Source organism: Poecilia formosa, unplaced genomic scaffold (genome assembly GCF_000485575.1).
Source record: "Poecilia formosa unplaced genomic scaffold, Poecilia_formosa-5.1.2 Scaffold244, whole genome shotgun sequence".
Classification (NCBI taxonomy): domain Eukaryota; kingdom Metazoa; phylum Chordata; class Actinopteri; order Cyprinodontiformes; family Poeciliidae; genus Poecilia; species Poecilia formosa.
The window spans coordinates 17074-34792 of record NW_006800183.1 but is presented as its reverse complement, the minus strand read 5'-3'; the positions used below and the strand labels follow the sequence as shown (position 1 = coordinate 34792).

The 17719-nt window shown below is 37.0% G+C and overlaps 1 protein-coding gene and 1 long non-coding RNA gene across 4 annotated transcripts in view; one reads left to right on the top strand and one right to left on the bottom strand.

Moving 5' to 3' along the window:
• Positions 1-17719, top strand: part of drp2 (dystrophin related protein 2) — a 242152-nt gene that overhangs the window by 209215 nt on the left and 15218 nt on the right. For all 3 annotated transcript variants that reach the window (XM_016680505.1, XM_016680504.1, XM_007569658.2), the window contains 4 exons: positions 432-598; positions 1721-1832; positions 2475-2611; positions 8439-8504. In XM_016680505.1, coding sequence (XP_016535991.1) covers positions 432-598; positions 1721-1832; positions 2475-2611; positions 8439-8504 — 482 coding nt within the window. The remainder of the gene's footprint in view (positions 1-431; positions 599-1720; positions 1833-2474; positions 2612-8438; positions 8505-17719) is intronic.
• LOC107838358 (uncharacterized) lies at positions 2157-2705 on the bottom strand. The gene is made up of 2 exons (XR_001664417.1): positions 2571-2705; positions 2157-2479 (listed from the first exon to the last, which is right to left on the bottom strand). It is a non-coding gene; the product is annotated as an uncharacterized LOC107838358 (long non-coding RNA).

Sequence of the window (17719 nt, the reverse complement as noted above, 5' to 3'; positions counted from 1 at the left end):
CTGCTTGAGCAGTGGGGGCAGCCCCGGGGAAATCTACTTCTTAATGCGTCTCTGATGCAGACTTAATGAGAATTTAGCACATTACGGATTTTGAGCACTTGGAGAGTTATTCCTTTATTAGGTTGGCTTTCTTTTTTCTTTTTCTTTTTTTTCAAACAAGCTTTCCTCAGGAGAGAGAGAACATGCAAACTCACAGTAACCCCTGTATAATTTATGTCTGTTATATTTTTAGCTTTGTAAATGCTTAAGCATATATGCTACATGAAAGATTTAATGCTTTGCGCTCTCTTCAATATTGGGACGTTTTAGCTGAAACTGCCTTTAAGCAGGAAAGAGCTGTTGCTGTTTTTATTGCTTTAAGAACATAGCCTCCTGTTGATCTGTATTTGGGTTGTTTACAGTCTCTTGTGTCTCTTACCTTTCCCTAACAGGCCCCTGGGAAACCTGCCATTGAGGTGTCTCATTTCCTGGAATGGATGAGCCTCGAGCCCCAGTCGATGGTTTGGCTGCCCGTCCTGCACCGCGTAGCTGCAGCAGAGTCCACCAAGCATCAGGCCAAATGCTACGTCTGCAAACAATGCCCCATTAAGGGCTTCAGGTAGGCATGGCTGCTGGGCATTCAATTCATCCAAATGGATATTCACATGTAAAGATATTGTTAGTGGATCAAATGATTAAAACAGATGATTTTTTTTAGAAGTGTGAAATTAGACTTTTGCTTTATCAGGTAACCAAAAATCTGTGATAAACGGATATCTGTCCTTGTTGCACCTTTTAACGGTGTCAGAAATAAATATAATTTTGGGGCCTTTGTAAAGCAGTATTTTTTTTAAAAGAAGAGCTATTATGCAAAATTCACATTTTGCACATTTTAATACTTTGGTTTGGGTTTCAGCTGCTTCTAAAAACTGTCCAAGAATAAAAAAAATAATAAATCCAGCAGATTTTTTTTTAAAATAAGTTAATGGTTTTTGGTGTCTGGAAAAAGTCCCATCTCACACTGCTCCGTTACCTAGCAACCCCCACCGATCCTAGCCCATAACTTAGCAATCCAAGTAGAGCTCCAGCATGTTTGGTCAGCTGATTTTACCACTGTATGCGCTGTACAATGGCTGCTGGGACAGACAAGTAAGTGTTTTATTGTTGACCTACCATTCAGAAACCAGTTGCTGCATTCTTGTTGCTTGTGCAGGAAGCTCTACTTCTGCTTTTCAAAGATGTAAGTTTGGGTAATTTTTTGCAGCAGTTTTCATGTGTGACTGCAAACGTTGAGTTGGGGGTGTGGCCAGCAGCAGTTTATTAGGATTTTAATTGACAAGAAGGGACTTAAAATTAGAATTCTAGGAATGATCATTTACATATATTAAATAAACGAATGAATTTGATGTTTTCTGTTAGGTCATTGTGAAATGTATGGATTTTTTTGTATTGTTCTAAGATATTTCTTTTGCTGTTTCTGCTGAAGTCATTACATTGATTTGAGAGATTTCATTAAGATTTGTCCTAAACTTAAGTTAAACCTATTAGTCATTTTAACAACCCCAAAATCCCAGGGTTTTGTATAGGAAATCAAACGTCTTTTGTGTGAGTGTGCAAAGAAATATAGGCCTCTACAGCATGTCTGAGATAAGAATACACACACACACACCCAGCCACTCTACCACTCCATTCAGTTCTCCTGCAAACATCGTTAAAGTCTCTGTTTTATTGATCTCGACAGGTATCGCAGTTTGAAGCAGTTCAATGTGGACATCTGCCAGACATGTTTTCTGACCGGCCGCACAAGCAAGGGCAAGAAGCTGCACTACCCCATCATGGAGTACTACACCCCAGTAAGACGAGCATTATGCACCGCTTTACCAGAATACAAATTCAAGTCTTTAGGGAGAGATGAAGCTCAACTCTACTCAAGAACAAAATACATACTCCTAATTCCCTATTTCTTCTGCCAAGCATGAACTAAGGATCTTATCGACTGTATCTTTTTGTCCAGCTCTATAGAATAAACGGAGAGAGAATCACTTAGTAGAAAAATTGATTTTTGGCAAATTTTTGGTTCATTTAAAGGGATGTTTGGAGCACAAACATTCGGGAAAACCCATGAATCATCAGTACAGTGAGTGTAAATGTGATAAGATCAGTTCAATTTCAAGACGTAAAATCCAGCAGTATTTTTATTTTCTGCAAAAATGTTTTTATATAGCAGGCTACGGTTCTCGCAGCAGGCAAGCATGTAAAAATTACTGACAGATATGATGACAAACAGAAGATTTTAAACAGAGCAATAATGTAGAGGCGGTGGATAGAAGGAAACATTAGTATTGGAGGGGAAAAAAGTGGATACATTTTACATGAGGTGGTCTCTGGAGATGGCAACTCTAAAGCAGTGCAATTTGTCTTTCAATCATCCATGCCCTGTGCTTCAACCTCCACTTTTCGCCCCCTCCTCCACGCGCTTCCCTGGACGGCGGCAGACAACCTCGGGAGAGAAGATGAGGGACTTCGCTAAGACTCTGAAGAACAAGTTCAGGTCAAAGCAGTACTTTACAAAGCACCCACAGAGAGGTTACCTGCCTGTGCAATCTGTACTGGAAGCTGAAAGCTCAGAGACGTGAGTCCCACAACACACATTCAGCCCGTTGTGTCTTTTCTCAGATGCTCCGCCATGCAGACAGGCAGAATTGTGTACATTTATTTACTTGAGACAAATCTATTAAACGAAATTCGCCAACTGCACAATTCTTAAGTAGTAAATAGTATTAGTATTTCAAAAGAGAAAAAGAAATCTTTTTTGAACAATAACAATATTTGTTGTTATTCTGTTGCTAAGCGACGGGCGCGTTTTCTGGTAACCAAGTGCCACAAAGAAAACATCTGATTTTTACTTTTGCAAAATTTACTAACTGTAAATTTCTTGTGTCTGAGCAGATAAGCTGTATTTCAAAAGAGTTTATGTTTTATAAACAATAACATTACATGTTATCAATTTGATGTTAAGAGATGAGCGTGTTTTTCTGGTAACGAACTGCCACGAAGTAAACGTCTGATTTTTACTTCTGTGTTGAACATCTGTTTTATAATATATTTACCACCAATGACAAAGAAAACATTTTCACTTTTCTGCAACATTCACCAACTGCACAAATCTTGTTAAGTAGTAAGTAGCATAATGTAAGCAGTATTTCAAAAGAGGAAAAGAAATCTGATGTTTTTTGAACAATAACAATATTTGTTGTTAATCTGTTGCTAAGCGACGAGCGTGTTTTCTGGTAACCAAGTGCCACGAAGTAAACGTCTGATTTTTAGTTTTGCAAAATTTACCAGCTGTTAATTTCTTGTGTCTGAGCAGATAAACAGTAATTCAGAAGACCTTATGTCTTATAAACAATAACATTACGTGTTATTAATTTGGTGTTAAGAGATGAGCGTGTTTTCTGGTAACGAACTGCCACGAAGTAAAAATCTCATTTTCACTTCTGTATTGACCGTCTGTTTTATAATATATTTACCACCAATGACAAAAACATTTTCACTTTTCTGCAAAATTCACCAACTGCACAAATCTTGCTAAGTAACTTACGTAGTATTTCAAAAGAGCAGAAGAAACTGTATTCTTTTTGAATAACAATATTTGTTGTTAATCTGTTGCTAAGCAACGAGTGCGTTTTCTGGTAACCAAGTGCCACAAAGTAAACTTCTCATTTTAACTTTTCTAAAATATACCAATTGTAAATTTCCTGTGTCTACGCAGATAAACAGTAATTCAAAAGAGCTTATGTTTTATAAACAATAACATTACGTGTTATTAATTTGGTGTTTGGTGTGAGATGAGCGTAGCAGTTCATTACCAGAAGACGCGCTCGTCTCTTAGCAACCGATAACAACAAATAGTTATTGTTCAAAAAACATAAGATTTCTTCAGCTCTTTTGAAATACTTCTTATACTATTTACTACTTAACAAGATTTGTGCAGTTGGTGAATGTTGCAGAAAAGTGAAAATGTTTTCTTTGTCATTGGTGGTAAATATATTATAAAACAGATGTTCAACACAGAAGTAAAAATCTGATTTTTACTTCGTGGCAGTTCGTTACCAGAAAAACACGCTCATCTCTTAACATCAAATTGATAACATGTAATGTTATTGTTTATAAAACATAAACTCTTTTAAAATTCTGCTTATCTGCTTAGACACAAGAAATTTACAGTTGGTAAATTTTGCAAAAGTAACAATGAGATGTTTACTTCATGGGACTTGGTTACCAGAAAACGCGCCCGTCGCTTAGCAACAGATTAACAACAAATATTGTTATTGTTCAAAAAACATCAGATTTCTTTTGAAAGCTGAAGAATGCCTTCAGCGTTTGTGAGCGCGGCCAGCAGTAGCTCATTTGGATGTAACGTGACAAGTTGTCCTAAAACAGCTCATCCTGAAAGGAGATCAAAATACAAAGAACCTACCAGATTAAAATGTCGTCATCTAAGAATTTGTGTGAAAAATGTAACAAACAGGTTTTTTATAGCCTGTGCTAATATATTCAAGGAAGCATAAAGGTCACCTGTAAAACTGGAAAAAAACATGAATGAGAATATCCTTGATTTTCATGAAGCTTTGACTTTCTAATAATAATTCAATCTGATTCTGTCAATTTAAAAAAGTATGTCATATTTTTCAGCTTTCTCGCCATGATTGCTATACGCATCATGTCATTTTTAAGCTGATAAAAAACAACAACACTTAAAACAAACTTGGCCCTCTGTATGAAAAACTAGGTTAGATTTCACTCTCCAGACCTGAGTACTGCCAGAAAGGTACAAACAAGAAATCACTTATCTTTCTGACAACAGGACTAAAATATCTCCAAAGCATCACACCTGGAAAGATCCTTCAGTCAAGGGTTAGAGTTGTTTCTAAGGCTTCAAAACTCCTTCAGGCCGGCGAGAGCTATTATCCACAAATGGAGAAAATATGGATCAGTGGTAAACCCTCACATCGGCTCATTCAGGAGGTCACAAAAGAATCCAAAACAAAATATAAGTCCCTGACGGCCTCACTGGCCTCGGTTGAGGTCAGAGTTCATTGTTGAACAAGAAGGAAGAAACTGGGGAGAAATGGTGTCGGTGGGAGAGAGTGGCAGAGTAAAAAGGACACAAAGACCCAGAAATTTCTATCCACCCAAGATTTTTGGGATCTGCATTTAATTTAGTCTGTCTACGGGTTCCCGATGCATTTTATATTTTACATTAAAGATAAAACAAACATTTACGTCTTCCCCTAAACCCTTCTATCATGCAAGAAAATAATTTGCAAAGGAAACAATAAGATGACTGCTAAAGCAAATGGCTCCCAATGTTGGTGTTACTACAGAATGAAAAAGTCATGTAAAGGTTTTTAACAGATTTGTAATCATGTTGGCTTCTTTACATCGGAGAAGGAAATGCTTAAAATGTTCAAGCTTAAGCTGCTTCCTGGTTCTATTTACCCTCCAACTCGGTCTTTCTCAAACTGTGGTCCTCGGACCACTGGTGGTCCGCTGGCGCCCCCTAGTGGTCCACGAGGTACTGCATATAAACAACCGTTTATTTGCCGTGACTTAAGTTAGCTGTGCGATGCTACAGTTAACTTACCAAAGGATTGTGTGTAAAAATAATGACGGATAAGTGACTTAAAACCGGGTCACTAAAATGAAAGCCTTAATGCGACATTATGGTGAGCAGAGCTGCGCCCCACGCTGACTAACTGCATCTTAGCACCTAAACTAAAACTATTTACGTCAGGCTATCTACCTGCTGAAAGAAAATGTTTTTGCCAAACATCTCATTCTGTTTTTCTTTTATTATGCTTCTGAATTACAAATAGCCCTAAAACATTATTAGTTCACACAATGCTTGTAGCAAAGAACTTTTTATGTGTTTCTAACATGTAAACAACTCAAAACGTCCCTAGTAGACGTGTTCATGGTTTTGTTGTGGCGGTCACAATTACAAATCAGCGCCACCCTTCACATTAGGACGAACAAAGACGATGAGCTAAGAGGCTAATGGATTTGTTTCAGGCTTTGTACATTAAGATGTTGTGTTGTTGCGAGGTAATGCTAAGTGAGGTGATTCATGAGTGTTTGAGAAACACTAGTTTAACTTCTGCTTTATTGTGATAAAAGGCTGCAAACATGGAAAAAAAAGCAACATTATTGCTTTAATAGATATTACAATGACTCACATTAATCATGCAATACAGTTTATGAAATAAGAAGGTAAATGTCAGAAAACATCTGTGCACTAAAGCGAATAAATTATGTTGTCACTGTTTATACTCTGCTTATGCACAAACTGCTGTCGTTTGTTTAAAAAAACAGGACAAAAATTAACATTTTGAGCCTTTTGTAGGTTTATTTAAAGTGAAATTTCTGCTGTTGCCCAACAACACGACATATTTCGCAAAACAAGATTTTTTTTTGTCTTTAAGTGTTTTTGCTACTGTGAAAAGTTTTTATTTAAAAAAAAAGTTTACTGAGGATGAAAAATGTTTGATCATGTTTCATAAATTGAAACAAGACTCAACAATTATAATGAGTAAACTCTGAAATATCTGCTGCTTCCTGAAATATACATATTGCTTTGAAATTGAACTGATTCGAACATAAAATAGGTTTTTATTTTCATCTACTTTTATTTGTTGTGTTTTCTTGCTAATGTTTCCTGATAATCACCAGAATGGTTTAAAGTCACTTCTCTGTGTTCATGACATTAGCCTTGTGATCTCGCTCTGATTCAGGCACATTTCTCATGAGCAAGTCTGCTGGAAAAGAAACGCAGAACCGGAGCAGTGAGATAAAAACCCGTGAGCTCACCAGGAAGCAGTAGCCTCAGGTTACAAGAGCACCCAGAATGATGTAGCATGAGGCCATGTTTCACTGGATTGTGTCATTGTTTTATAACCTCTAAAATTAAAGAAACATTACTCAGAACAGATATGAGACTTTCTGAGGATCTAATAACATGGAGAGATAGGAAGCAGCGGCTGATTAAGTCCAGGGCTGTGATAGAAGATGCAGCAACGTGCCGTCAGACAAACGTTACTCCTTATTTTTAAAACTCTCCTTTCACAATTTCCTTGAGTAAAATGACATAAACATTAATACATGAAAACAAAATCAATTAGTGTTGCACTCTGGGTGTTACAATAGCCTTCCAACCTTTCTAGCTTTAAAAATATCGCATTGCATTTGAAGAAACATTTGGAGTCGCAGCACGCCGCAGTCAGACTGACAGATCAAGTCCCACCAGGTGGTGCAAAGCAGAGGCAGGAGGTCCCAAACTAAAAATAAAAGAATTAAACTTGGGTCCAAAACCAGCAAGAGGGGGAGATTATTGGCAGCTGAAAGTAACTGATAATCTAACTTGGTTACCGTTAAAATCAAGTAATCAGTAAAGTACTTTTTCAAGGTAATTTGAATTAAAGGTATTTGGTCCATAAATACTTCCACCTCTATCTGAACATGAGTTTTTTTCCATGTAAGAAGGAAGTCATATTCAGATTTACATCGTTTATCATCAGCTGTGTTTCCATTACAAATGTGTGCAAAACTTTGTCAATGTTTCGCTAATGTTGAAAAAAACATGATTTCGTAATTCAGGTGTTTCCATTAAATAAGAAACGCAGTTAAAATCACATGTGAATAAGTTTGTTCATGCAATAAGTCTTTAAAAAAATATTCTTCACCGTCATCCTCCAACTTCTTCCTGCTGTCCAGTGGCGACATCCGGTTATTGATCATTTGACTTGTGTCATGCAAAATGTCAAATTGTGCAGTTATATGGTCAATGCACTGTAAAAACACAAAATCTTACCAAGTAATTTTGGTCTAGTTTCTAGTGGAAATATTTTAGTACCCTTGAAATAAGACAAAAGTAACTTTTCAGCAAGAAATAAGAGCCTGTGTTAACTCAATAATTCCTTAATATTGATGAAAAGGTTCTAGCTACATTGGTAAACTATTTTACTTTTAACAAGAATTTTGTCCCATGTTATAAGTGAAATAATCAGCCAATAGAACTATAACTTTTTTATCAATATTAAGAAATTATTTGCTTAAAACAAGTAACTATATCTTGCTGACAGGTTACTTTTGAGGCATTTTGTCTTATTTCAAGTGAACTAAGATATTTGCACTAGAAACTAGACCAAAAATTATTTTTACAGTGTTGGAAACACATCTTGTGACATTTCCCGTTTTCATCATGGCAGAAGAATAAAGTGAGCATTTCTAATCACAAACTCTTAAATGCTACTTCTTCCACCAGAACCAAATGCCTGCAGTAACTTTCCGTTTCCCCCCTGCTGTGTCTCGCATGCTGGCCTCTTGTACTGTTTCATGTTGAACTAAGGTGTTTTTCTTTTTCACTGAGGAATAATGACTTTGAATTTGCTTCTTTTCAGCCCTTGCTCCTCACCCAGGCTGCCCCATGCAGACACACACAGCAGGATTGAACACTACGCCAGCAGGTACGAGCCTTGCTCCGCTGTGCGGCTGCTTTATATATCAGCTCATTACTGTACAGCATTCTCTCCTTCTCTTCCACTTCCCCTCTTCATATAATCCCCCTTTCCTCCTAATGCACCCTCTCTGTACTCCGTCCACCCTTTCTCCCCCCTCACTAATCTTTTAGTCTTTGCTGATTGCGGTATTGATTTAATTTCTTGTACTCCGGCCAGCTCGGAGGCTGCAGTCGCTCTTCCCCCTCACACACACACACACACACACACATTTGAACAGAAGCGTAGCAGTTTGCTCTTCCCTGTGAGTGTCTGTGAAGGTTAGCAGGGTTCAGCCTGCCCAGCGGCCTGTCACTTGCCGGGGCAGTGAGCCCATTGGTCACCTGGGAGCTGTCGGTGTAGATTAGAGTCTCGGTGACAGGTTATAAACAGGCCACAGTCCTGGACTCCCACACTGCTGGCAGAGCTGCACTGTGGGCATAGCTGGACACGTAGATCCCTCTCCAATGCGCCTGCGGTGCATGAATGGGAAGAGAGTGTTCATGTGCTTGTATGTGTGCTATTGTGTAATACTTCCCTGAGGATCTACTCACTTTACATCCTGCCAAAACAAGAGCAGCAGACAGCAATGAGAGCAGGCACTATTTTCATCTTTACCCCTTTGCATTCACCCTGTTTTCTCCTTCCAACTCTTCTTTGTTTGCCTTTGTCTTTGATCCCTTTCTTCTTTTGCCTCCTGCACATTTATTTTGCCTCTTGTTCCATTTATTCTCACCCCTTTCTCTCTGTTTTTTAAATATTTTCTGCCACATCCTCTTATATCTCATTGGTTTTGTCATATTCAATATAATTTTGTTCAAACAGCCTGTGGGTTGTGATGGTCACTGAAAAAATCTGAACTGCAAAAACACAAAATCTTACCAAGTAATATTGGTTTAGTTTCTAGTGCAAACATCTTATGACACTTTAAAGAAGACATTATTTATTGTTTATTATTAATATTTCATATGAGAAAACATTGGAGAAAATGTTTAAGTGAAATAATCTGCCAGAGGAGCTAATACTTTATCATCAATATTAAGGAATCAGTGACCTAAAACAAGCTCCTGTGTCTTACATAAACATTACTTGTAAGTTAGTTTTGTCTTAATTCAAGTGAATGAAGATATTTGCACGACAAACTGGACCAAAACTACTTTGTAATATTTTGTGTTTTTGCAGTTCATGCAGTTCATTTATTCTCTCTGCTGGAATCATCATCATAGATTCTGTGATCACCAGGTTTCAAAAATAAGTTCCTTCATATGTAAAATAAAAATTAAAAATATAAATTCCTAACTCATTCAGTCTGTTGCACTTGCATCTTCCAGCTTCCATTTATGATTGTGAAGTTTTTACTGTTGATCTATTTGCTAAAATCCCAGTAAATGAATTGAGATCTGTAGCTGCAATGTGACAAAATCTGAAAACACAAAAACTAAATTATTTTGCAAACCACCATAGTTATCTGTTTTTAAATTAAATTGTCTCATGGGGCAAGATCCTTTAACTTCCAGTCTTCCTCTTTACTTTTTTCACAAAAGACTCTGTGATATTAAGTCTATTTTTGTGTGTATCTGTGAAATTAGCAGCTATTTATATCAGACTTCTCTGAATCACTGTGGTTAAAGACGGTCCATTGATCTGCTGTACTGGATGATTACAGCGACAGCTACACTTTTATTCACATGGGGGGAGAAAATGAGCGAAGACCGAACTCACTTGTTCATTAACATGATTCGAGTGGAGTCATTATCGGGACAGATAGTCTTTGATATGGTCTCTTGCTTTTATTCTGACTTGACGCATTATTTTCTCCTGCTTCCTTGGTTTTCTTTCCTTTTATGAGTGCATTGCAGTTCTTATTTGAATTCACTGTCGGTCGTAATCTCCACTCACTGTTCACTTTGAACAGCAGTGGAAAACCAAGCTTACATCAAAATAAAAGTTACCGTTGCTGGCAGGTCGGCGTGTTCAGAGTTCATCCGTTGACGTGACGCATTAGGTAAGCGCACGTTTGTCAGTCAGCGTGTCAAAGTGGCCGTTTTAAAGAGAAACTGGATGATATTTGGCTGTAATTTATTTCATATTTTTACTCTGGAGTAAAAAAAGAATCTTCTAATGGAACAAGTGTTCTTTATTTTTTATACTATACTATACTACACTATACAATACTAAACTATACTATACTACACTATGCTATACTGTACTATATTATGCCATATTTTGCTATGCCACACTACACCGCACTATACTATACTATGCCATGCTATGCTGTGCTATACCATACTATACTATACTACACTATACTATACCACACTATACTATACTATGCTGTGTTATGCCATATTATGCTATACTACAACACTACACCATACCATACCATGCTATACCATACTATGCTACACTGTGCTATACTATGCAATGCTATGCTGTGCTATACCATACTATACTATACCACATTGTTTGCTGTGTTATGCCATTATTATGCTATACTACACTACACTACACTACACCATACTATACCATACTATACCATACTATACTACACTATGCAATGCTATGATGTGCTATACTATACTATACCACATTGTACTATACTGTGCTATGTTATGCCATATTATGCTATACTACACTACACCATACTATACCATGCTATACCATACTATACTACACTATGCTATACTATACTTTTACTCAGGTAAAAATAAAAATTAGTCGTCCAAGAAATTATTCAAGTATGAGTAAAAAAGTATTTGTTAAAAAGTCTACATTTAATATTTAAAAATTACATCATCAAATGGACCAAAATATAAAGTTAACTGGAAATGTTGGTATTTTTATATGAATTATTGTCAAAAATGTCAATAATTCATATAAGTAACAAAAACCCCCCAACAAAATCAGGCAAGAATATTTTTTTTCCAAACAGTTTAAAAACTTTAATAAACTGCAGGTGTGTCTTTGTCTGGTGCAGCGAGCGCGAAAGCTCCTCACCGGGCTGAACCTGCATGATGAGGTCAGCGCTGGTTCGTTAACCAGTAAAGCTCAGGCCAACTGGGACCATGAACTTTACAGGGAAGACAGAGCCGGGCACTGGGCAGTGTGTTGAGATGTAAACGCCCCACATAATTGTTTTTTCACAAATATAAATCATCCTCACCGCTCCCTCACTGCACGTCTGAAAGCTCAGCTACAAGTTATTCCTGCTGTTCACATAGAGCTGCGAAACCAGAGCTAACCCGGTGGGTTTAAACTCTTACCTTGATGTGGAGTTCGCCAAAGAAACCTAATTCCACACAGGGGGTTGATGTAAATATCCATACAGGTCAGCCTGTTTGAGTGAAAGGAGGGCGGAGATCATTCACCAGCAGCTGTGTGATTGGTCCATTGGTTTATGCATTGGTTTAAATGCATAAACTATAAACTTTTAGGAATAAATTTGCTCCACCAGTGAAACACTCAGAGCAACAGAGACGCTTGCAATCCGGATTAAAATAAAATAATAAAAGAATTATTATTTTATTTTTTTGGATTATTAATTTTTCTAAAACCAAAAACAAGCAACGCTTGGCCTGGAGGGGGGGCTAGGAAAGCATGGCGGGCTGCCAGGCTTATAAAACACTGGGGGAAACCCTGCAACACAAAAGGTCTTTATGCATTTGAACATGAAGGAAATATGTTTGAAAATGCATATCATTTTGCATGTTTTTGGGTATTTTTAGACACATGACAGCCATATTGGATTTTGGCGTCAAAGTTGGTGAGAACCATTTTATTTTCAGGGAAGTTTTTCCATGTGAGACTTTGCAATTCCACTCTAGGAGTTCAACAGCATCTCGTTTTAAGACTCCATCAGCTGAAAAGAGGCCTACTTAAGCTACAGCTTAGAAAATGTCATTTTTTTCTCCTTGGCCTGACTTTGGCATCAAAAACCAAAGTCAGGTTTTTGACTGTATGGATGAGTGCAAACCAATCCCACCACTGCTCCTCGTCATAGATAGGCGACTGAGAGGAAGTGTTATAAATATTTACATTACTTTTGCATTTTCTAAGGAAATTCATAGATGTCAGAGTAACTTAATAATTATTCATTGGCTGACTCTTTAAATTCTTACTTGCAGAATAACAAAAAATGTAAAAAATGTTTTTCACTTTACTTCTGCCTCCACCCCCACAGCACTTTGAAGAAATAACCTTTTCAAAGTAGCAAAAACGAAAATCTCCTCCTCTGTTAAAGTTGCAGAGGTTAAGCGTTGAAGAAAACTCGACTCTCCTCTGGTCACAAAACAAGTTTCTAGATGAGAAAACTTTGCTGTTCTGTTCTTTTTCTGCATAAAATAATTCAACGTCTCCAAATGTATTTTTCCTTTTTCGTACATCTGTAACTACTCCTTTCTCCAACTCTGCTAGTTACATTTAAATGCATTTTTTGAGGAAATGTGTAATTTTCCAAACTCCCTTGCCTTGAGCCAGACTTCCTAAGCCGCAGAGGAGGCGCAGAAGTCCACCTTCCTCAAAGATGTCTCACATTAAATATCGCCAAATTTATTCCTGCCGTTTTATAAATCCTTCATTCATCTCAAACACCATATTTGTATTTGAAGTTTGAGGTTACAAATGTCATATTTGTACACTTCAAACACAGACACGGCCTCCTTTCTCTTTCCTGCTTTTTGCGTGTGTATCTCTCAGCGCGCTCTTCCCTATTCATTGATGCTGAACTTCATTCCTTTCATCATCACCGCTGCTGTGACATCTCACAGAGGAGAGATGAGAAGGAGATAATAAAGAAGCCCCTTGAAGCTCAGGCAGGATTTCTCCTCTCCAGCTCTCGCTCTCGCTCGCTCTCTCATTTCTCATTTCCTTTCACATCCAATATTATGTAGAAAAAGCTAAACACCAGCTTGTGCACACCAGAGCCCACACACACAGCTGTGTGCTATTACGTTCTGCCCTTTTCTTTCTCATTTACTCTTGTCCCTGACTCAGTCTTGAGGTTTTAGGACCCCTCCTGATGAATAGTGTTGCGGATTGAATTACGAGCAGTGAGGTTCACCGTGCCAGGACTCCTGTGCCACGACACGGATAAATCCAACATTTCTCAGAGCTGCGGTCGCGTTGGAAAATGAAAAGAAATAGGATGTAGCTTGGACACTGCAGACAGCCTCTAAATCACTACCCAGTGCTGCTTTCACTCCTCACTGCTTCAGCTGACAACGCTGCAGAACATGATGCAGTCTGGAGCGAATCTCTGTGCTGGAGGAAAGCTGCTGCAAACGTTTAGGTCTGCTGGCATGCAGTCTGAATGCTGGTCATACATTTTCATCATGCTTCAAAAACACAAACCTCACCAAGTAATTTTAGTCTAGTTTCAAGTGGAAACATCTTTTTACACTTGAAATAAGACAAAACTGACTTACAAGTAACTTTTCAGCAAGAAAAGCCTTTTTTTTTAACTTAATAATCCCTTAATGTGATGGAAAAGTGCTAATTCCACTGGCAAATTGTTTCTCTTATAACATTGGAAAAATGTCATAATCTGCCATCGGATCCAGTACTTTTTAAAAATCTATATTCAACAATTATTGACTTAAGTCAAACCGAAAGGTTACTTGTTAGTCAGGTTTGTCTCACTTCAAGTGTACCGACATATTTTCACTAGAAACTAAAGCAAAATTACTTGGTAAATTTATTTTTTTTCCATTTGCAGTGTTTGCATTCCCTTTCAATTCATTCTCAAATGCACCCCGGTCTATTTTGTATGCAGCCACAGCGATAATGAATGTTAATTTAAAATTGGACGTACACTTTTAAAGATCTTCAGTGAAAACATGTTTACATTCTTAACACTTTTGTACACAAAACTGGTTGAAAATCGATCTTTTAACTGCATGTTTGTTTTTGTATTATTGTTTTATTTATTTGTTTTATTTATTTAAAACAAATCTCTTTCAATGTCAATTTAAATTACAAAACGAAGGAAAATATGGTTTTGCTTGGTCACCTCTGGCTTTCTTCCATTATCAGGTTAATAACTCGGTTGTTTTATTCTCACCACCTCCCTGTATTTGATGTTATCAAGTAAACGGTTCACAGCTTGTGAAGCACGGCTGTCCACTGAAAGTCAAATCAGTCCTTCGTTCTGAAACACCCCCAAACCGCTCACCCTGCCTCCTCACTGGCTTACATTTCAGAAGAGTTTATTTCTAAAAAGGCTTTTTATTGCCTGCAGGCTGCCAGACAGCCACAGTACAGTTTTATCCTCCGTCCTTGTGGACATTTTTATAGCTCTTTCTCTAAGGCGAAAAATGCATTTTTGCCATTCTGCAATCTTGTGAGCCAGATGTTTGTAGACAGTTTATTGCTGGTTGGATGCAATTATTCAAAATCTGAGAACATGTTGCTGCAACAACAAGTTCTGGTGCAAGAGCCTTCAAACACTTCTGAAGGCTTTACACATCCAGGCTGCCAGCCTTTCTAGTAGCCGTGTAAACAAGATGTATGAATCCAAGCCCCTCGTTTTGAATTGAATGTTTGGTAAAGTCAATAAAATTATAAACGACATATAATTTGGTGTTCCTGTTTAGTAACATTTCAGTTCGGCAAACATCTTAATTTCCCAAATGGTCCTATTTTAATGTCTTGGTGAATGTTGCATTGCCACAAAAACTTGGGTAGCACTTTATTTGAAGGCGTGTGCATAAGACTGGCATGACACCGTCATGAACATGACATAAACATGAAGGAGTCTTTATGAATGTTTATGACTGTTGTCATAAAGTGTCGTTCGGTAAATAATGACACTTTTAATGCAAAGTTGCTCTAAAAGTTGCATTGAAAGTCCATTAAAAATGCCAACTTTGCATTAAATTATCATAATTTACAAAATCATGCAAAGTTGGCACTTTTAGAGCAACTTTGCATTAAAAGTGTAATTATTTACCGAATGACACTTTATGACAACTGTCATAAACATTCATAAAGACTCCTTCATGTTTATGGCAGGTGTTATGTCATGCCAGTCTTATGCACACCCCTTCTAATAAAGTGTTACCAAAACTTGTACGTGTGATAAATAAACACATGAATAAATCTGCAGCTTTCATGACTTTCTGCTTTAGATCAGAAAGTATCTGAGTTTAGAAATGAATATCTCCACTGCTCTGTGGAGAAATACAAAATTCAGTGAGTTATTTCTATTCTGGAAATGGAAATAATTGGCAATGAAACAATTCAATTTAAAGTTAAGTTTAGCTCTAAATATGCTACTAGAGCTTCTTCATGTCCTCTTTAAATAGTTTCTGATTATTTAAACAACCAGCATCACTGAATCCTCAGAATTCTTAATTTTTTAAATAAAATTCTGAGAAAAAAAATCTGAATTTTATTTTTTCAGTGGTCCTAGTCCTCTTCCGTTGTTTTGCGATATTTTGATATGAATGTGCAGCTCTGGAAAAAATTAAGAAATCAGAGAAAAACTACCAGTTTCTCTGATTTTACTCTTTATAGGTAAATGTTTGAGTAAAATGAACATTGTTCTTTTATTNTTGTTTTATTTATTTAAAACAAATCTCTTTCAATGTCAATTTAAATTACAAAACGAAGGAAAATATGGTTTTGCTTGGTCACCTCTGGCTTTCTTCCATTATCAGGTTAATAACTCGGTTGTTTTATTCTCACCACCTCCCTGTATTTGATGTTATCAAGTAAACGGTTCACAGCTTGTGAAGCACGGCTGTCCACTGAAAGTCAAATCAGTCCTTCGTTCTGAAACACCCCCAAACGCTCACTCTGCCTCCTCACTGGCTTACATTTCAGAAGAGTTTATTTCTAAAAAGGCTTTTTATTGCCTGCAGGCTGCCAGACAGCCACAGTACAGTTTTATCCTCCGTCCTTGTGGACATTTTTATAGCTCTTTCTCTAAGGCGAAAAAAGCATTTTTGCCATTCTGCAATCTTGTGAGCCAGATGTTTGTAGACAGTTTATTGCTGGTTGGATGCAATTATTCAAAATCTGAGAACATGTTGCTGCAACAACAAGTTCTGGTGCAAGAGCCTTCAAACACTTCTGAAGGCTTTACACATCCAGGCTGCCAGCCTTTCTAGTAGCCGTGTAAACAAGATGTATGAATCCAAGCCCCTCGTTTTGAATTGAATGTTTGGTAAAGTCAATAAAATTATAAACGACATATAATTTGGTGTTCCTGTTTAGTAACATTTCAGTTCGGCAAACATCTTAATTTCCCAAATGGTCCTATTTGAATGTCTTGGTGAATGTTGCATTGCCACACAAACTTGGGTAACACTTTATTAGAAGGGACATGACACCGTCATGAACATGACATAAACATGAAGGAGTCTTTATGAATGTTTATGACTGTTGTCATGAAGTGTCGTTCGGTAAATAATGACACTTTTAATGCAAAGTTGCTCTAAAAGTTGCATTAAAGTCCATTAAAAATGCCAACTTTGCATTAAATTATCATAATTTACAAAATCATGCAAAGTTGGCACTTTTAGAGCAACTTTGCATTAAAAGTGTAATTATTTACCGAATGACACTTTATGACAACTGTCATAAACATTCATAAAGACTCCTTCATGTTTATGACAGGTGTTATGTCAGTCTTATGCACGCCCTTCTAATAAAGTGTTACCAAAACTTGTACGTGTGATAAATAAACACATGAATAAATCTGCAGCTTTCATGACTTTCTGCTTTAGATCAGAAAGTATCTGAGTTTAGAAATGAATATCTCCACTGCTCTGTGGAGAAATACAAAATTCAGTGAGTTATTTCTATTCTGGAAATGGAAATAATTGGCAATGAAACAATTCAATTTAAAGTTAAGTTTAGCTCTAAATATGCTACTAGAGCTTCTTCATGTCCTCTTTAAATAGTTTCTGATTATTTAAACAACCAGCATCACTGAATCCTCAGAATTCTTAATTTTTTAAATAAAATTCTGAGAAAAAAAATCTGAATTTTATTTTTTCAGTGGTCCTAGTCCTCTTCTGTTGTTTTGCGATATTTTGATATGAATGTGCAGCTCTGGAAAAAATTAAGAAATCAGAGAAAAACTACCAGTTTCTCTGATTTTACTCTTTATAGGTAAATGTTTGAGTAAAATGAACATTGTTCTTTTATTATGAACTACTGACATGTCTCTGAAATTCAAAGAA